The following is a 19,317-nucleotide window of genomic DNA, read 5'->3' as shown; positions in this document are numbered from 1 at the left end:
CAATTTCTGACTTGAATAAATGGTGTTAAGGAGGACCAATAGAGAATGTGAGAGGTGAGACTGGGTGTAACGGCTAAGTAAAGTGACACGGGAAACTGAGTCTTGGCCAATCAAAGAAGACCTTTCTCCCCTGATAGGCATTTGTTAAGGTAGCAGCAGTAGCTGCTGCTCTCTGCCAAGGGAGGAGCTGGGTGTATTCCTAGTTACCAGCCAGGTTTTGTTATGTGGGTAAATATTTTGCCAGTTGAGAAAATGCTGTTATGCCCCAGGCCCTGACCGTTTTTTGCTTTGAAGTAAGTCCCATGCAGTTTGCCTCGCATGTGAAAGCGATTATAAAGCATCGCAGCTTGACAGCCCGATCCTATTCTGTGCATGTCTACTCAGCGACAAGGCTGCATGCCTATTCATGCTTTTCTAGAGGTAAGTAAGTCCCATTAAATACAGCAGTGCTCGCCTCTGAGTAGACATGCCTAGGACGTGGCAGCGTCTTCGAAAGAAGAGAAGAACTGCATCATGGGAAGGCACCTTGTTTAACCTTTTTAATGAGTTTTTATGTTCCTCTTTCCTCCTGCAAATGGAGCTGCCCTAAGTGGCCAACAACAATCGTTAGAGCAGTAATAAGTCAACAGTAAAACCAAGAAGTTCATAGCCGGCTGAGCTCCAGACTAAGACTGCAACCCTGAAAACATTTACAAAGAAAGTCCCATTGAATTCAATGGGGCTTATTCCCAGGTGAATGGGGCTAGGATTGCATCCTGTAAGAATGTTATAGACACTTGGGGAGAATAATACAGTTTGATTTCCCTGTGGAAGGGGCTGCCACTTGTCGATTATGGCAGCATCAGTACAGAAAAGGCCTTCCAATGATACAGCAGCTTTAAGGGAACTCGGAAGGTCTGAATCTAGCCAGGCCTAGATAAGAGGCTTCCTTGGGTTCTTTGACTGAAGAAGAGTGAGATACTGAAAAGTAACCAATAACCCATGTATGAACAAAATAGAAACAAGCTAATTATCATGAAAATATTTATTTAGTGGCCGGGAAGCTTTTCTCAAGGGTCTGTAGATGGCTCACAGTCAATAACACAAATGGAAATGTTTCTGCTTCAAACAAGGATACTGTTATGAGTTTGCAGAGGGTAGGCTGTATGCTTGAGCCCCCTTCCAAGTCTTAGATCCAGCGTGAATGCAGTTCCTGGAATAGCCAGGCTAGCTCCCTGGTGAGGTAATGACCACCTTAAGTATGAGCCATTAAGGTAACAAAGGAAGTGGCTCTGTGTCAGATAAGGAATGTACCTCAAAACTCTGGTTGTTAGAAATGCAACGGCAGAATTGTGGTAGGTAATGTAGAAGCCAGCAGGCTGTGCAGCTAGGAGACAAGGCTATGCCAGATTTCTGCTGGAATCCAAGGCCGTGGCTATAGGAGAAGCAAGACCTGTTGGCAGGAACCACCCAATCATGCTCCAGATTGAAGTGAATCCACAACCTGATTGGCTTACAGTAGAATTCCGGAATTAGCCAATCATGTGCAGCCCATTGTGTAAATAATGTATATAAAGCAGATACTTTGAGGGGACATTCATTCATTCCTCCTCACCACCATGAGCTGAATAAAGAGCATGAAATCACTTTGCGACTCTGAGTATATTTCACATACCAAGGCCTGTGGCAGCATGCAGCATCCTCAGAAAGCAGAGCCCACTGATAGTGCCAGTCCCCACCCATCCAGCTGGTTTCTTGGCCCAGGCTTATGGCAGTAGCAGATGGGAGCTGCCCATTTCAATTTTCCCATGATTGCTCCAGAGAACATCTCACTGGATTGTGCCCCTGTTACTTCACCTTTCTATTATATTCACTCCGTTCTCAATAGAGACAATGGTTTCTAGTCTCACTACAGGTATTAATTTGTTTAGGAATGCTAAGATGATTCTACTGACATCAATCACTGCTGTTATCAATGGTCAGGGTGCTCATCTTGCATGTGCCTACAATCTTAATTGAATTGTCACTTCACTCAGCAATACTAAGATGATTGTGCTGTCAACAGTTGCAGCTGCTATGAAAGCTCATTTTGTGCACATGAAAGGTCCAGTTCAATTACCACATATTGTGGGTAGTATGTAATGCCCCCATTCCATTAGCACAAGTATTTGTGCAATGGAATTCTTTTCTGTCTGCATGCGCTCAGCAGCTTCCCCAAATCTGCTTCAAAGGGTTGGGGAAACACCCGGAGCAGGTTTTAGGGGCTCATGAGGGGGGTGGGGAATTCTGCTACACAAGCAGAAATCCTTGCACTAACCTTTTTTTTTAAAAAAATATTTATATATTGCCCTTCATCAAAAGATCTCAGAGCGGTTCACAAATGACTGACAATGCAATTTTGATGCAAGCTTGTTCTTTTGGACTCCCATCAGATGTCAAAGACATAAACAATTATACGACTTTCTGAAGGCAGCCCTGCGTTGGGAAGTTTTTAATGTCTGATGTTTTGTTATGTTTTTTATATTCTGTTGGAAGCTGCCCAAAGGGCAACCCAGTCAGATGGGCAGAGTAATAAATTATTGTTGTTATTATTATTACTACTACAGTATTATTATTCCATTATCATTTAACACCAGCTTTACATATACACCTTTTCTCTTTACAGTGGTACCTTGGCTTAAGAACAGCTTAGTTTCGGAACAACTTGGATTAAGAACACTGCAAACTGAGAAGTAGGTGTTTTGGTTTGTGAACTTTGCCTTGGAAACATAACATGTTCCACTTCGTCCTGAGTGTGTTCAATTTGTAAATTGAGTCCCCTGCTGCTATGGGAAAGCATGTCTTGGTTTATGACTGCTTTGGTTTAAGAATGGACTTCCGGAATGGATTAAGTTCATAAACCAAGATACCACTGTACTGGAAAACTGAACATCACACTCCATGCATCTGGGCCATGAAAGTTTTTTCCATATCAAATAGTTATTGGGATGTATCCAGTGCTAGCCCTGCTCAGACTCACTGAAATTAATGAACCTTAGTCGTTAATTCCTCTGGAATAATTCTGACCACTCAAAAGAGCCCTCATTCTAGCACAGCCTTATCCCACAACCTCAGATTACAAGGCAACCCCACAGCAGTCAAAATACCCAGCAACAGAAGATTGGCCTGCTCTCCTGGGCTGCATTAGATAAGGACTTAATGCCTTCTGGCTATCACATTCAGACTTTCTCAGCTACTTTCTCTCTTTTAACTCAAGGAATTAACACCCACTTCCATTTTGAAATGCTGTAGTTCATGGACACACGATGCGTTCTCAGTATCCTCCAAGTCTCCGGATTCGCCTGCCTGGGCTCATTTTCTTTTTGGAAGCTGCTTTCATCCTTATATTTTTCTTTTTCTTTTCATATGACCATCAAAGTGTTCAAAAAGACCTTGCGATCTACCCAGGTAAGCCTGCTTGTTAATTGAAATTAGGGTTGCAGGTGTTATTCTGTTTAATTAGTAGGTTAATTGAGCAAATACTTAAGTGGCTGGGGAGAGTCTCCAAGGGTGAGGCTCGATTTCCCCCAAATGAGAATAAGTTGATTGCATTATTTTAAGTAGTGTTAGTATTTGATGAGTTACATCTGGAGTGTGTTTATGTCCGCATGTAAAAAGTGACAAACAAATGTAAATAACAAATGAATAATGGCCTCTGTTGCACGCAGCATTTCAAGATGTCAACATCATGGTGGTCTTGGGCTTCGCCTTCCTCCTGGCCTTCCTGAGAAGATATGGCTTCAGCAGCACTGGATTCAGCCTTTTCCTTGCAGCCCTTGGAGTGCAGTGGGCTTTGATCGTGAATGGCTTCATTTTCCATTTCTCAGATGGGCAAGTGAAGATAAATCTGCAAAGGTAGATAACACGCTTTACAGGGCCCTGCCTTGACCAGTAGTTGCTATGTCTGAGGCTTTATGGATTTAGTTTAGAATGTTTCTTTGAAACATGGGCAGCTGGAGACCAATAAATATTGCTCTTCTCTCTCATTCCCTCTCTCGCTCCCTCCCTCCCCCCTCTCATTCACAGAGCAAACAATAATGCTAGGCTTCCCATCCTCATAGCTGTTTATTATGAGGGCAACCAGAACGATCAAGGGGCTGAACTCAAAATGAATGAGCCTGTTCCCTTTCTTAATGATGTGCTTCGTCTTCGTTCCTGGTGTGCTCCAAACACAGACCCACACACACCTGCATTTATTAGCTAGAGCAGCCTTTGTGAGCCTGGTACCCTCCAGATGTTTGGGACTGGGGTTGATGGGACTTGGAGCCCAAAACATCTGGAGGGTGCTAGTTTGGCAAAGTCTAAGCTAGAAAATAAGTGTTTGAGTGAGTGGAGTAGTGAATGTATTATACCTTATTGTCAAGGCATCTGCAGCTCTTTTCATCTCACCTGTAGCATAAATCTCTATTGGTGTTTTTTTTTTTCTTTAAATGAAATGATTCTTCAACATTCAGGCCAACGCAAGCAATGCAAAAAAACCAGTTCTTCGGGGGCATTGTTTGGTACTTGCAAGATTTGCAGTATAGACTCATAGATGCACATTTGTGAAAAATTTGCACATGCCAATTTACATGTAAAGATGCAAAATTTAAAATTTAAAAGTCGCAGAAGGCGAGATAATGCGTTTTTCATCCAAATCACCTCAGATACATTTGTCAGTTAGTTAACCCAGCAGATCAACCCGAATAATTTCCTCTTCAGTTCATTACCCAACAGAGCTTGCTCCAAATCAATTAAATTTTCCTTCGAGTACCCGATTCTTTGTCCCCAAATCATATCCAGATAAAGTCATCTAAAGTTAATTTATTCCCTCAAATTAATATCCAGCCAGTAATGCAGATCATCCTTCAATTCAATTTCCCCTGAATCCATTGCTGACTCTGATGCACCCAGGGCATTTAGGAAAAGATTTGGCGCCACCCCTAGTGAAACCCTCGGCAGTTTCTGGATACTCAGAATTTTTGCAGGCTTGTGAAACTCCTCAGAATTTACTGTGGACCATCTGCAGCCTAAATCAATACACAGGCCCAGTGGAGGGCTAGCTAAACCCAATAGCTATGGGGTGGAGAATCTTTGGCCCTCCAGATGTTGCTCAAGTACAGCTCCCCTCATCCCTCACCATGCTTGCTGGGTCTGATGGGAATTGTAGTTCACCAACATCTGAAGGGCCAAAGTTTCCTCACCCTTGCAATAGACAGTAGAGGCCCTGGCCTGGGAAGCAGAATCCAGAGGTTTCTAGCTAATTGGGAAACAGGAGGAGCAAACTATCACTTGTAATAGATTTCCCCAGCTATGGATACTTCTCTCACACACATACACACAGAGTTTTATGTAAGTTTTGTTTTATTTTATTGCAGATGGGTTAAACAATTAGATTGCCTGACCAGCTGTCACCTGAGTAATAAAAAAGATTGATTAATCGTATGAAATTTGGTGGATTAATCAACTAATTTATTAAGTTGCCATAAATGTCCATATAATTAAAGCCCTACTTCTGGAGAAAATGCAGTCTTGGCTTTGCTTCTAGATGACGTTCTTGTGTGTCATCCCAGGCGCCATGTCAGGGCTCTGACGAGTGAGTGGCAGAGGCAAGGGGACTGGAGACTGACCCAGGAGATAGGGCCAGAGATTTATGGGGTTTGGTGCCACCTGTGAGGCAGGAACCAGGGCGGCAGGGAAGAGGAAGAGTTGGAGCAGGCAGAGGCGGGGGCACAGAACCTGTCAGAAGTGGAGGAAGAGGCTGCTGAGATGTGGGGTGTGCCAGTCAAATCCCTGCCTTCCCCTGCCCCACTGTTTCCTAGAAGCAGGAGGGGCTTGAAGAGAAAACAATGACAACTTCCATGCAGGAGAACCCCGTCCCCCGTTCTCCCCCTACATGCCCCCTAAATCTGTTATGGGAGTTCATGAAATCCTCTAGAGATTTGTGGAGGTTCAGGAAGCGTAGGGAGAGGAGAGGGGGAAATTTTGATGCACAATCGGAGATGCTTGTGCTGATGGAACAAGTTAGTTGGCTATATCCACTCTGTCTGCACATCCTATTTGTGGATACCACCCAGTCTCCCAATCTGGAGGAGGGGGCTTCTTCAGCACTCTAAAATGATGCTACAGACAATACTGCTTTCTCCTTTTTCTTTTTCCAAAGCATCTTGGCAGCCATTATGAGTATTACTGCGGTGCTGATTTCAGCTGGCGTGATCCTCGGCAAAGCCAACCTGATGCAGTTAATCTGCATGGCTATGGTGGAGGTGGCTGTTTTCGCTGGGAACAGATGGATCATTGTGGATGTTCTGGGGGTATGTATAGAAACCGCTTTGCTACTGAGACAAGGCATGGGGTGGGTGATTCTGCGGCAGCTTCCCATTTCCAGAGGCCTTTCCCCCTCTGGAACCGTCCCTTTGGGGTATCTGAAGGTCAAGCACAGCTGACCTGTTTTGCCATCTTCCCTAATTGGCATTAACTGCCAAGGCAGCCTTTCTTGAGAGTGGCTCTCTGTGTCATAAGACTTAAGGTTGCTGGCCTCTAGTAGCTTTGATTACCAACCCTTGGCGCTGGATCAGACCAGAGGACTACTAGTCCAGCATCCTGTACCCCACCAGCAGCCAGCAAGAAGCTCCAATGGGAAGCCCTCAGCAACAAGTGGCTTGTTTCCCTGGAACTTTATCTGGCTCCACCCCATAGGCCAACTTTGACATGTGGGCAGGGGCAACCCACCTGTCAGTCACATGATGTCATTATGGCACCACATGATTGATAGGTGGGTCGTCCTGCTCACCTGTCAAAATCCCTTGCACAGCGTTCCCCAAGCACCAAGTATGGGGTTGGCAAGGGCTTCTTTCTCCTCTCCCCATCATGAGCAGGCCCTCTCACAGCTGATGCCTGCCAACAAACCAACAAACCAGGGTTGCTTGCCTTGGATGTGTGTGCCAGTTCCCAGCACAATTGAACCCTGCATTTTCACCCATCACCTGAAGTTATGAGTGATGTTAGCTGATTGACAGGGGTGTGGCTTTGGGGAAATGGCCTCGTGGGCCAAATTGGATCCCCTGGTGAGCCAGAGGTTCCTGACCCCTGCTCTGAACTATGGAGATTCTGTTTAGCTATTGTGCCACTGATAGAGAACCCTCTTCCACACCATTGTCTAATCCTGTATATTAACTTTAAGCTCGGTTCCCTGAGTGGGTAGGCAAAATAGCACAGCCCATGCAGATTTGCCAGGGTGGGGGGACCCAGAGTTTGCAGAAGTCAAAATAATTTTAGAGGGGGAATACCCTGCAAAGTGAGGGTGGAGCAGCCTCAGTGGGTCTGTTGGGGTGGAAAACAGAAAACCAGAGAGAGGAATAGGATATGGGAGAGGGCAAAGATGGCCGGCTGGCAGGCACATGGAGCACGCTGCAACATTTTTATTGCAGTTCCCACATAATATATATTAACAGAAGAGCTGTGCTGAATCAGATTAAAGTCCTGTCCATTCCAGCATCCAGTTCCCCACAGAATACATTCCACCCTGAAATGGTGACTGTTTTTTTTTTTGTGGTCTACAGATTAAGAGCCACATCAGCTTGATGCATGTTCATTTGTTTGGGGCATTTTTTGGCTTCACTGTCTCCGGGTTCCTCTACAATTCCTCACTGCACCCAAAAGTTGAGAAAGAAAGATCAAAGCCTGCCTCTGATGTGTTTGCAATGCTGGGTAAGCTGTTTCCATCAGTGTCCTAAGGCAGGGGTGGGAGGTCAAACAAATCTCTTTACTGGAGCTTGAAACAAATATCTTTTGAGAAATTTTCCCCAGTGGATGTTGATGTTGAAATGTGGCATTTGACATAGTAGGATACATTATTCAGCAGCTAGCATTTGACTTCTGAGTTTGATTTCAACAAAGATCTGACAATATTTGGTGTGTGTATAGTTCTGGTGACTCAACTTCAAGTGTTCTTAAATGAAACTCAGGCTGCATACACACTATAGATCTCAAGCGCATTCAAAGCACATCCCAACTCCCCCCCCCCAATCATCAGAACTGTAGTTTAAGGGTGCTGCACTTCTCAGGATTCGGTAGGGGCGGTGCATTAAATGTATGGCATGTACATGGCTGTGACTATATGGAATCTGGGTTCAGACCCAGTTCTGGAACTGTATTTGTCTTGGCGGATGACTTTTGCCTCGCACTAAGCCTATCTCTTGGTTCTTCTGGATCTCTCAACAGCTTTTGATATCATGGATATCTTTCTGGGGCATCTGCCTGGGGGTAAAGTGACCATGCGTCCTGCTTTTACAGCCATCTGTTTGAAGGAGTCCTTTGTTTGAAGGGCTGTCTAGTTTAAAGAGAAAGAAACCTACGGAGGGGCCTTGAAGTTGCCCATCGGCAGCACCTGGGCAGCAAATTGAGCAGGAAAGCTTGCCACCTGGCCAGTCTTCTTCACCATTAAGGATGTCAAGAATTGTTAGGAGACCCCTATTCTCCTCATAGAACTGCAGTCCCTAGAGTTTCCTGGGAAGAGGGATTAAACCACTCTGGAGGTTGTAGGTCTGTGAGGACAGTGGGGGTCACGTAACTCCTTGCACCCTTAACAAACTACACTTCCCAGGATTCTTTGGGGGAATCCATGGCTGTTTAAAGTGATCTGATATTGCCTTCAGCTTGAAGAGCCAGATTCAGTGTAATAAATACAAACACATTTGTATGTGCTCTTCAGGCTGAACCTTTATGGAAACAGTCTTATAGAATGACACAGAGAGACAAGAAGCCTGCAAGGAAAAGTGCCAGAAAGCCCAGAAAGACCAGAGGTTTTTTTTAATTGGCAGAAGTGACATGCACTGCTAATTGAGCTGTAAAGTGCAGTTCCAGTCTCTCCATATTTCTCTGCTGGCCAGAGAGTCATGGCTTGATTGGTGCTACAACATTAATGGGTGGCGCGTGTGTTAGAGTGAGGTTGGGTCTCAGAGACATTTCCTTCTGCTTATACAGATAAGCATGCCTTTTGCATAGCAGAACAGTGTTTGGTGTAGGGAACCGCCCATCCCACAGGCCCAGGTTGCCAAAAGTCGTGTGTGTAACTTGTGATTAGGTGAAAATTTCCCTCTCCAAAAAACAATTGGAGCAGAATCATTGAGGGCCATGTTGCTGAAATATGCATCATCACTTGTGTTAGGCTGTTTTATGCTATCCTGGAAAATTAATGTATATGGCAATAATAATGATGATGATGATGGCTTTTTTCTTTTTGTAAAAATGAGGTGTCAGTATTTGCATATTGATAAAAGTGCCACGAGCACAGTACTCGCTTGTGCAAAGGACCAGCATCTCTTCTTTTGCTACCCATGGCAGTTATTTTGTGCTCGCCCAGAGGGGTGGAGCTGCAGCAATAACCTCCCAGCAACAGCATTGCAGCCTCAAGCTGAGAGGGTTAAAGTCAGGGCTGCATGGCCCACCAGTGGAGGCAATCTTGGTGCTTCCGCCACTGTGTGGCACAGCCCCAACCCCTCCATGGGGATGCAAGAAGGCATCGCCTCCCATTACACCCTTTTCCAGCTACTCTCTGAAGACTGGAGAAGAGACCCTCTTAAAAATATTGGGGAGGTGGGCAGAGGAAGGACTAGACCATGTCATGGGAAAAACGAACATAATATTTTTAGCTGCAGTTCATTCATTTTCAGCTTTCTATTCTTGTTATTAAAAAAGTGCGCCTAGACATTCCGTTGTTGCACCCATAACCTAGGATTAAGGTGTCATTTAGCTCCTAGCTTTCATATCTCAGTTTCTAACACAGCAGCTCTGTTTCTGTTCTGCTGCAGTTTACCTTCTGCCCAAAATTACGTGATTTATGTCATGTTTTACTGTGGCGAAATTGCAAAACTTACGTAATTAATTACGTAGTTTATGTTATTCCACCCTGTTCATTTCAACGCAAGGGAAGCACCATGCAAATTAATTAGTCACATATTGTTGATGGGCTGAGAGCAAAAACAGTAGATATCAGTCGTGTTTACTTGATTGATTTCCGTTTCAGACATGGGATGAATAGGCGAACATTTCCACTCCTGTTTCATTTTTTAAACATCTCTATCTCTCCTGTCCCTCTCCTCGTAAACAGCAGTGACACTACTGCTGGAAAGCTGTTGTGGCGACTCCACCCACTTCTGCCCAGGTGGGAATGCTGCCATGAGTTTGGAAAAGGTTCTCCATCCCTGGGTTAGAGGAGCAGCTTGACAGAGGAAGAACACGGGAGATTCTGTTGCTAGTACTTTAAGCTGCAGCTTCTGAGCCTGACACTTGTCTTGAACTTGCTGATAGGCATGGAATTTCCTTGGTGGTCAACTCTTCACTGCGGTTATTGCAGACAGATCCCCGCCTGCCTCCCGTGGCTGCAATAAATTACAAGCAACACGCACCTGTTGTTTCCTTGCAAACATAATACCTCAGTGGGAGATCCAGTTACATCTCTTCTTGGCTCAGTGTTTGTTTTGCCATGTGCAGGGTGATTGATAGGCTGAATCTTGAATACTATATAGGTTTTTCTGTTGTTTGTTTAATGCCCAAAGCAGTAGTGGTAAACAAATCGTTGCACATTTCTTGCTCCACTCCTGGGGTGTTGGGAAGGACTGCTGGACCAAAGGCAACATAGTGCCTCTGGGGATGGTCACATGAGACCACTACCTTGTTGAAGCTAAGTTGGTCTAGGCACGGTCTGTGCTTGGATGGGTGACTTCCTGGGAACTTTGTTTACACTGCCTTGGGCTCCATGAAGGAAAACAACTTGGAATATAAATGTAAAAAAAATAATAAATGCAGGAAGTCCTCCTTCAGATTGTGCATTGTTTCTGAGAAAGAGCCTGCAGGAATTCTGCGGCTGTTCTTCTTTAAATTCAAATTTCTGCATACATGTGGAGAACTGAATTTAAGTTCAGAAAAACAAGAAACCGAGAGAAACTGCAATGGACAGATTCACCCATCCATTGGTGCAAGACAGGGCTATGGCTGGATGTAAAGCTCAAGCTGCTCTGTAGGAGAGCAGCACTATGATGTTGCTTCAGCAGCCATCAAATGAGGACTGAGCTCAAAATAACCACAGCAGGTGCATCTATATTGCAGCCCTGCCCTTGCTGTAAAGCGACTTACCAGTTAAAGGGCCCTAGGCAGCCTAATCACTCTTTTGCTCCACCAGAGCAGGGAAGACTCTGGTCTCACAAGGGCCTTTGCGATAGAGACCTCTGAGTCTGAGGATGGCAGTGCTACATCCTCAGGCTGGGGGGACATTGGCAGCACAGGTCAATCTGGTTGAAGCTGTCCTGGCTCACAGCCAATACATGCAAACAGATGCACTAATGTGTAGGTATGGAAGGGATCTTTATTCAGGCACATAATGGTACAGGCTCAGCAGCAGGCCCAGAGTTCAAGAGCCATGATTCAGGAGTGCAGGAATCGGGCAGCAGGGACGTCTTTAGCATTGGGCGTAGTGGCGCAGCGAGCCAGGGCGCCAAGCAGTAGAGGATGCCAGGCAGAGAGTTCGGGGAGGGGAGAGTGGGGAGGTAAGCGAGGTGGAGCGGGGGCTTTGTGCCTGCGAGCCTCCTGCACCCATCGGAGGCAGGAAGGCTCCAGATGCTTTCCTGCAGTCCGGAGCTCTCTCCACTGGTTAAGCGACACACCACCTCCTCGGCTGCGTGGTGTGTGCTTGCATCCCAAGCTTTGCGCATAATAAACATGACTCTACCACCGCTCCCCCCCCCCCCGTCCACTCTACCTTGAAAGACCCCCGCGCTCGAGGCTATACGCTGCAACTGCTGCCCCCAGCGCCCCTCCCTCCTTCCCCTCTTCTCCACCCCCTTGCACGGAGCCTGCCTCCTCCCACTGCCCTCCACCACCTCTGCACGCCTTCACACGGACTGTGTTTCCTTCCCCTGCCCAATCCCCCCCCCAGTCACACTTTCTCCTTCCCTCCCTCCCCAAGCAAGGACGGCGAGACTGTGGCTGAGTGTGTGTGCTTCTCCGCTGGGGCAACACGGACGGCCCAGCTCACGTCACCTGTCCCTGCCCCTGGATGAGACCCCCGCCTGCCTCCCGTGCCACCCGGGTGCCCAGCCCCACACCATGATCCCACTGTGGGAGCCTATGCCTGGCCGCGTGCGAGTAGCACAGGGCAGCAGTGCGAGGGCGGGAGCAGCCTTTCCTAAAAAAAGTCAACAACTTCGGAGTCCCCCCCTTAAAAAAAGGTTGACAACTCTGGGAAATGGGTGGGGGGGGGGCTCTGCTGGTGGGATCTTTGCACCATGTCGCCGGGGATATGCTTAAGACGACCCTGTCGGGCAGTAAAGTCAGAACTGGATGGAAGCAGTGAAGATGCCCCAATAGTTGCCACTCCCCCACCTACCAAGCTTTTGAAGATGTGACGCGGTGCACTCACTGGTGGGGCTCGATCACTTTGCAGAAATTGGGATTGCCACCGCATGCTGCTTTGGGGTTGGTGGGTCTTCTCCCATCCGTGGAGGCAGCTCCTGGTTCTAGGCAACAATACAGCACCCTCCCGTTCAGGTGCCTGATCAATTGCAGCCCCCTCCTGAGCTGCCTCCCCCTTCGGCTGCCCATTGTCTCCACAGAGGCGTTCTGCTCTGCTGGAAGGTCTGGGGGTGGGGAGCCAGCATTCCTCCTCTCTCTTCTAAAGTGGCTGAAGTCAAGGCACAGACAGCCCCCTCCACTAAACCCCAGTTCCCATCGTTCAGGCTTTCCCTTCTCTTTTGCTTCTTCCTCTTGTATTGGGGCCTACCAATCCAAGCCCAAGCCTTCCTGGTTCTAGTTCAGGTCCAGCTGCCCAGTCTGTGAGCATTTGGAGTTGAATGCTTAGCAGAGTCTTAACTCAACATGGAATGCCCGTTGGAGGAGCTCTCTTTGTACGCTAGATACAATCTCATTGGGACTCCAGGTTTAGGAAAGTAACAAAGCTAATGTTTATTGTTGGAAATATGTGTTTGATAGGAAAGATCCTAGTTCTCCCTGGCTAATTGAGCCACGCTTGCTCTGGCATCTCAACAGGACAAATCTCAAAATAAATCTGTTCTCATATGGGGTCTTGGAGAAGAAGGGGGACGGTGAGGAGGAAGTGAGGTCTGCAATCATAAGATTACCTGCAGGAAGATCAACAGGTCAGGCACAAGCAGGACAAACTAGGAAGCCTGGAAGTTCCTCTATCTACCTTTTCTCATGCAGATACATTAGCCGATACAGTGCAAGCTGAGTTGCACCCTGTCACTTTCAACAAAAGCAAGTATTTAATGGGTTCAAGAGGGCACTAATTATTCTTTTTGTGTGTGGGTGTTCACTAGGTACTCTCTTCCTTTGGACGTTCTGGCCCAGCTTCAATGCTCTGCCGCTAGAGAATGAAGAGGAAAAAATGGTTGCCATTTACAACACCTATTTTGCAATGGCTACAAGTGCTGTGGCCGCATTTGCGTTCTCGAAGGCTACCAGTAGTGATGGGACGTTCCACATGGTAAGTTAGAAGTTTCTGTTCTCTAACTTTCTAGAGCATGGGTAGGCAACCTAAGGCCCCCCGGGGGCCGGATCTGGCCCAATCACCTTCTAAATATGGCCCGCGGACGGTCCGGGAAACAGCATGTTTTTACATGAGTAGAATGTGTCCTTTTATTTAAAATGCATCTCTGGGTTATTTGTGGGGCATAGGAATTCGTTCACCCCCCGCAAAAAAAATATAGTCCAGCCCCCCACAAGGTCTGAGGGACAGTGGACCCGTCCCCTGCTGAAAAAGTTTGCAGGCCCCTGTTCTAGAGGGACTTTCTCCTAACTAGAGAGACAGGCGGAAGAGAGATACTTGCACTTCCAAGCAACCTATTTATTGAGAAATCATCCTGATTTGCTTGCATATTTGCTTTCATTGGTTTTTTAATGAGCATTCCCTCTCAGTTGCTTGCGTGGAGACTGGAGAATGCGTGCATCAAAGCAAGTGCCCGTCTCACACTTCCAGTGCAGGTCCCCATCACTTTCCTTATTGCAGAAAGTCTGATCTTCTGGGGAAACTTGCTTGTTGCACAAGACCTAATGGTCAGCTAGAACTGCGCAACTTGAATTTGCTGGTATATGGTGGACAGGCTGGTTCTGCAGCCTAACTGGTGCCTGGCTGCTGGTAATCCTGGTTCAAGACATGCACCCACACAAACATCTACACACCCACCCACACACCAGCGTTTTTCACCAGTAAAACGTTTCCAGCCAACTTTTTTCATTCCTCACTTTCTTCTTTTGCTTGTTCTACAGGCCCACATCCAGAATGCCACTCTGGCTGGTGGGGTTGCTGTTGGCTTCTCAGTTTCCATCATCCAATACCCTTGGATTGCGATGACTTTAGGTCTGGCAGCTGGGGCAGGCTCTGTACTTGGCTTTGCCTTTTTACAGGTAACAGTTCCCATTTTGAACCATCCCATTTTAGATTGTGGGCAAGGAGGAGCGGGCATTTTTTTCCCTGAGGCAAAGGGCAAAATGGCGCCTCCCCCATTCCTTGTGTAAAAGCCAGTCAGTTTGGCAGTTAACTCTCATTTCAACAGTGGTGATAAGACCGAGCCTCATCTTCATCTGAGAGCAGCAGGCAGGTTTAGTGGGATGGTGCTTAAAGTTCTTGTCTCTGAAGCATCTGTTGTTGGAGGCAGCTTCCTCACATTGCCTAATGGTAGGGCCAGCCCCAAGGAGACCTGCACATGTCATCTTACAGAGCAGTTGGGGAATCCTTGACTCTTTTGGTTATGAAACCCTATCCATTTTATTTATTATTACATTTATATCCCACCTTTCCTCTGAGGAGGTCAAAATGGCATAAATGGTATTCCTCCTTCTCCGTTTTATACTCACATCAATGCTGTGACGTAGGATAGGCTGAGGGACTGTGGCTGGCCCAGTGAGCTTCATAGCTGACTGAGGATTTGAACCTTGGTCTTCTTGGTCCTGGTCTGGCTGCAAACCACTATACCACACAAACTCTCTTGGGTCTTTTTCAACATATGCTAGTCTTTTCCAGTCTTGTTGCTCTAAGTTACTTAATGCCAGAAACTGAACCTTCCTTATCTACTGCTAAGCACTGTCCCGCTCTCTGTGCTTCCATGGCATTGTGGCAGACAAGACAGTCCTGTTTATAGCCAGCCCACAAGCCCTTCAACAGCTACCTTCTGATTTGCAGTGTTCAAGGTTATTCACACGACTCTTTGGCTGCACATATCCCATACATTTAAACTACTCCCTGCCCAAGATTCTTGGGAACTGAAGTTTATTGAAGGTGCTGGGAATTGCAGCTGTGTGAAATTAAATTACAGTTCCTTTTAGGGGAGTTGCAAGATTGAAATGTGCTTTGAATTTATGGTGTTTACACAGCATTTGTGTTTTTCACATGTACCCTTCCCATCAAACTCAGAAGCGCCTGGAACCAGCGCTCAGGATTCATGATACCCATGGAGTTCTTTACACGTTTGGCCTGCCCAGTTTGATTGGAGGGATCACTCGCATTATTCTTATCCTAATAAACAGCCAGGAAGACCTAGAAGGGTAGGTGGAACCTCTCTCTCAAATGTTATCTCTTCTGAACTTTTCAAGAGATAGTTATTAGGCCCCGCCAGGAAGTGTGTAGACAGAAAGCTGTAGACAGAAACCTTGCACCACCTTGAGGGTTTTATTTTAAAAAGTTTTAAAGGTAAGGGGGGGGGGAGGAAATACTATCCACTGTAGTACTGGACATTATCTAGCAAAAATTCAATTCAAACAAGTCAGTGGAAAGATCTTGGTCAGTAGTAATACACTTGAAGTGTGTGCCCTCCAGTTTCTCTGTAGTGTCCTGTGGTTCAATGGCAATTGTGAAGGAGCTCTTTGTAAGATCAGCTGGTGTGAAAAGGGCTCTCTACATAGAGAAAGTTTAAAAACAGCAGACAGAGATAGTAAGGAAGGATTAATCTTCTAAATTTTGTTCCTTTAATTTTCTCTTTGGTCCAGGTGGCTGCAGTTTGTGATAGTCTTCACAAAAAACTGCCAGCATCAGATCACACATTGCCCCTTACATATTTTGTATGCAATTTTGCCTAATGTAACATGTTTGCAAACCATTTTCTCTAATGTGTTGCATTTTTGTATATACAGTTTTAGGCACACTCATTCCTTATATAGTTTTTTAAGCGCATGCTTGCTGGGATAGCAGCATAGCAAAATTCAGAGAAGTGCAAATGTCAAAGAATGGTTATGTTTTGATTCATGCAAATGTGTTTGGAAATGCAAATTAAATCACTTCATATTATATGAATTGTGGATCACAAGGAATTCTCCCCCATCAATAACAGAGTGTAAGGCCTATGGAAAAACACCAAGACTGTAGCACTGAATAAGTGGTAAAGTATTTACTGGTTTGTGAATGGTTTTTGTTGTTGTGATTTTCAGAATGGGTTATTTGGCTTTGACTGAACTTGGTGCATCCTGCGCGATCATTTCCCTGGGTCTGATGGCTGGACTCATTACAGGTCTGTTATCGCAAACACTCTTTGTGATTTTCTATGGAGCTAAAGCCTCTCCCTTCCTTGAATGCTACTGGTGTCTGATTGCTCAATGGACACACATTGTACCTTCTCAATGCTGCACCAAGCAAGGGGCTAGACGGGATGATCCACTGGATATGTGGAGTAGCAGAGGAGGAAGGAAGCAACAGTGGCGTAGCGTGGGGGGTGCAGGGGGGGCCGGCCGCACCGGGCACAACATCTGGGGGTTAGGGTTAGGGGGCGCAAATCCACGGGTTAGGGGGCGCAAATTACTTGCCTTGCCCCAGGTGCTGACAACCCACACTACGCCACTGGGAAGCAAAGAAAACTTCAAGAATGCTTGATAATGTCAGTAGATGTAGAAACTAACAAAGAAGCAGGAGAATTTGCCCTGGATCAAACTGAGTGATAATATACCCCATCAAGCACCACCCACTAGTGTAGATGGGAAAAGAATTTAACTGAAAGCACTCATGTGTGGATGAATATGCGCTAAAGTGCCACATGGTAAACTTGGATCTGTGTGGCCTATGTGCATGTTAATGCTCTGGTGTGTACACAGCCTATGCCACACTTTAGGCTTAAGAGAGACATCACTTACCTGCCTCATTTATTTAATGGGCCTAGGGGATGCAAGCCTATAATTTTAAAGTTGTAATTCCTCCATATATGTTCATACAGGTCTATCAAGCGAAAAACTAGTGTTCCAACTGTCAAATAGCTACGGTTGGAGGATGTGCTTCAATTGTGAACTTAGGCCCAAGTTATGTGTTTAGTGGTATCATACCACTTTAAACAATAATGGCTTTCTCCAAATAATCCTCATAACTCTAGGTTCTTAAGGATGCTGAGTACAATTAGGAGACCCTTATTCCCTTCACAGAGCTACAATTCCGAGAGTTCCATGGGAGGAGAGATTGACTGTTAAACTGCTCTGAGAGTTGCAACTCTGAGGTGAACAGGCATCTCCTAGCAACTCTCAACACCCTTACCAAACTACAGTTCCCAGGATTCTTCGGGGGGAGCCATTACTATTTAAAGTTGTATCATACTGCTTTCCGTGTTTAGTGCATATGGGGCCTTAGAGGGTACAGTGAAAGGTATTTTGGGAAAAGTTTGTCACTTTTCAGTACATGTTTTGCATTCTTTTCCCAATGTCTTAGGTTTCTTACTAACTTTTGAATTCTGGAAAACACCTCCTATAACAAAGTATTTTGATGATCAAGCTTTTTGGGAGGTAAGTTTTTAATTTCACACTAGCTATTAGTCACTGTGCTAACTGTTCTCTATCCACTTTCCATGCCGTTTTTAATTTTATAAACCTCTACCGTGCCCCCTCTTACCCACTTTTTCTCTAAACTTAAAAGCCTTAGATGTTATAACCTTTCCTCATAGAAAAATTCAATAATGTTTCTTTGTTTTTAGTTTCCACATTTAGCTGCTGGATATTGAATACAGGCATCAAGACTGCAGTAAACTAGTTGTGGAAGATTTTGTCGATCTGCCATTAAAGCCACCAGAAGTTGTGTAACCTTTTCGTAGGAACCATTTGTTTGCAAGACTGAATGAACTACATTACTGCTTCATTAAGGAGGCTGCCAACCGCCTTCTTTTCTCTAAGGCATACTATTTAGAGCTGAACCTGCAAAATGCTGAGGATTTTGTTGGGGGGGGGGTGCGTATTAAATGTGGATTTTACCTCATTTGACCTCCCCCTGCCAGCACCTTAAATGCAGTGGTTTTAAAAATTTTCCACACTGAGTTGTCTGTTGTAAAATTCTTGCCACCTGGCAGAGGATTCTGGGGGCATTTTCTAGGTGGTGCACTTTCAGCTGTTGCACCTTGCAAGGGAGTGATTGGTAATGTGGAAAAGTTGTACAAGTGTACAGTGTGATATATGGAGCTAAGTATTTTATAATATGCTATGCCTCCACAGTTGTAATTTTATATCCCCATATGCCTACCATCTTTCTTACTGCTACCACTGCCTTTAATGTCCCAATTAACCCTGTGCATAAATGGCCTAAGTGGATTGTGACTCCAGCTGAAAAATACTAAAGCAATGAAGTCAGCATGGGGAATGAACTGCTGCTTACTATCACAAACTGAATGTTAGAACACTGCCTCTACAGCACCACCATAAAGCCACCAGTAACAAGACAAGAGCCATCATACTTGGAAGTCACAGGCCCAGCAGAAACTTCAGAAGCATGGTAACATTTCAGTTAATAGTTCAGGTGTGGGAAACCTTTGGCCTGCCAGATGTTAATAAACTACAGCTCCCATCAGTCTTAGCAAGCATGGCCAAGGGCTAGGAATGGTGGGAGCTGTAGTTCAGCAACATCTGGAAGGCCCAAAGTTCCTCACACCTGGTACTTAAGTCTCCCCCAGAAAAAAGCAGCCTAATAATTGGTTCCTATGGTGCAAATCAGCCTGTCATGCACTAGATAACCTTGCAAGGTACAAAAGCAGCAGCTCAGATCCAGGCAGAAAATGTGTAAGAACTCCAGCTAGAGGGACCCATTTGTGGGCAAGACCTCTGCACCCCTAGGATCAGTAGAAGCTTCCATCTTGCTTAGCTCCACCTGCCCATCATTCTGCTTTCTAGGCTGACCATCAGAGAGAGCACCCATTCTCGCTAAATATCCCAGTGGCACTTGTGTGAATGAGTGTGACCTCTCTAACTTTGATTTCTGAATTGCATTCAATAAATGTGTTGTTTTGCCTTCCCCCACCCAAGACTCACTAAATTACTTCAGCTTCAGTACAGATCAACTGTATGCACAAC

The 19,317-nt window shown here is 45.7% G+C and overlaps 1 protein-coding gene across 7 annotated transcripts; it reads left to right on the top strand.

The window, feature by feature from the left end:
- Window positions 1-4: 4 nt before the first annotated feature.
- Window positions 5-19,263, top strand: LOC309345827 (RH-like protein). 7 transcript variants are annotated; one of them, XM_081869250.1, is made up of 13 exons: window positions 63-293; window positions 581-700; window positions 2,645-2,711; window positions 3,398-3,426; window positions 3,687-3,873; window positions 6,161-6,311; window positions 7,560-7,707; window positions 13,332-13,498; window positions 14,281-14,418; window positions 15,425-15,555; window positions 16,435-16,514; window positions 17,693-17,766; window positions 17,955-19,263. In XM_081869250.1, coding segments are annotated over exons 2-13 (1,200 nt in total). In that variant the 5' UTR covers window positions 63-293; window positions 581-699; the 3' UTR covers window positions 17,982-19,263. The 7 variants fall into 7 exon arrangements, with proteins under 7 accessions (XP_081725379.1, XP_081725376.1, XP_081725377.1 ...); XM_081869252.1 differs by having other exon boundaries at window positions 65-228; XM_081869251.1 differs by lacking the exon at window positions 581-700.
- Window positions 19,264-19,317: the final 54 nt, after the last annotated feature.

Source organism: Podarcis erhardii (genome assembly GCF_964252035.2).
Source record: "Podarcis erhardii genome assembly, chromosome: 7".
In the NCBI taxonomy this organism is placed as follows: domain Eukaryota; kingdom Metazoa; phylum Chordata; class Lepidosauria; order Squamata; family Lacertidae; genus Podarcis; species Podarcis erhardii.
This window is presented reverse-complemented; position numbering and strand designations above follow the sequence as displayed.

Excerpts from the sequence above, each read along its gene's own strand:
- LOC309345827 (XM_081869247.1), top strand. The coding sequence starts at position 261 with ATGCCCCAGGCCCTGACCGTTTTTTGCTTTGAAGTAAGTCCCATGCAG. Across the intron at positions 6,312-7,559 it reads TCATTGTGGATGTTCTGGGG|ATTAAGAGCCACATCAGCTT; the intron begins GTATGTATAGAA and ends TGTGGTCTACAG. Across the intron at positions 13,499-14,280 it reads GTGATGGGACGTTCCACATG|GCCCACATCCAGAATGCCAC; the intron begins GTAAGTTAGAAG and ends CTTGTTCTACAG.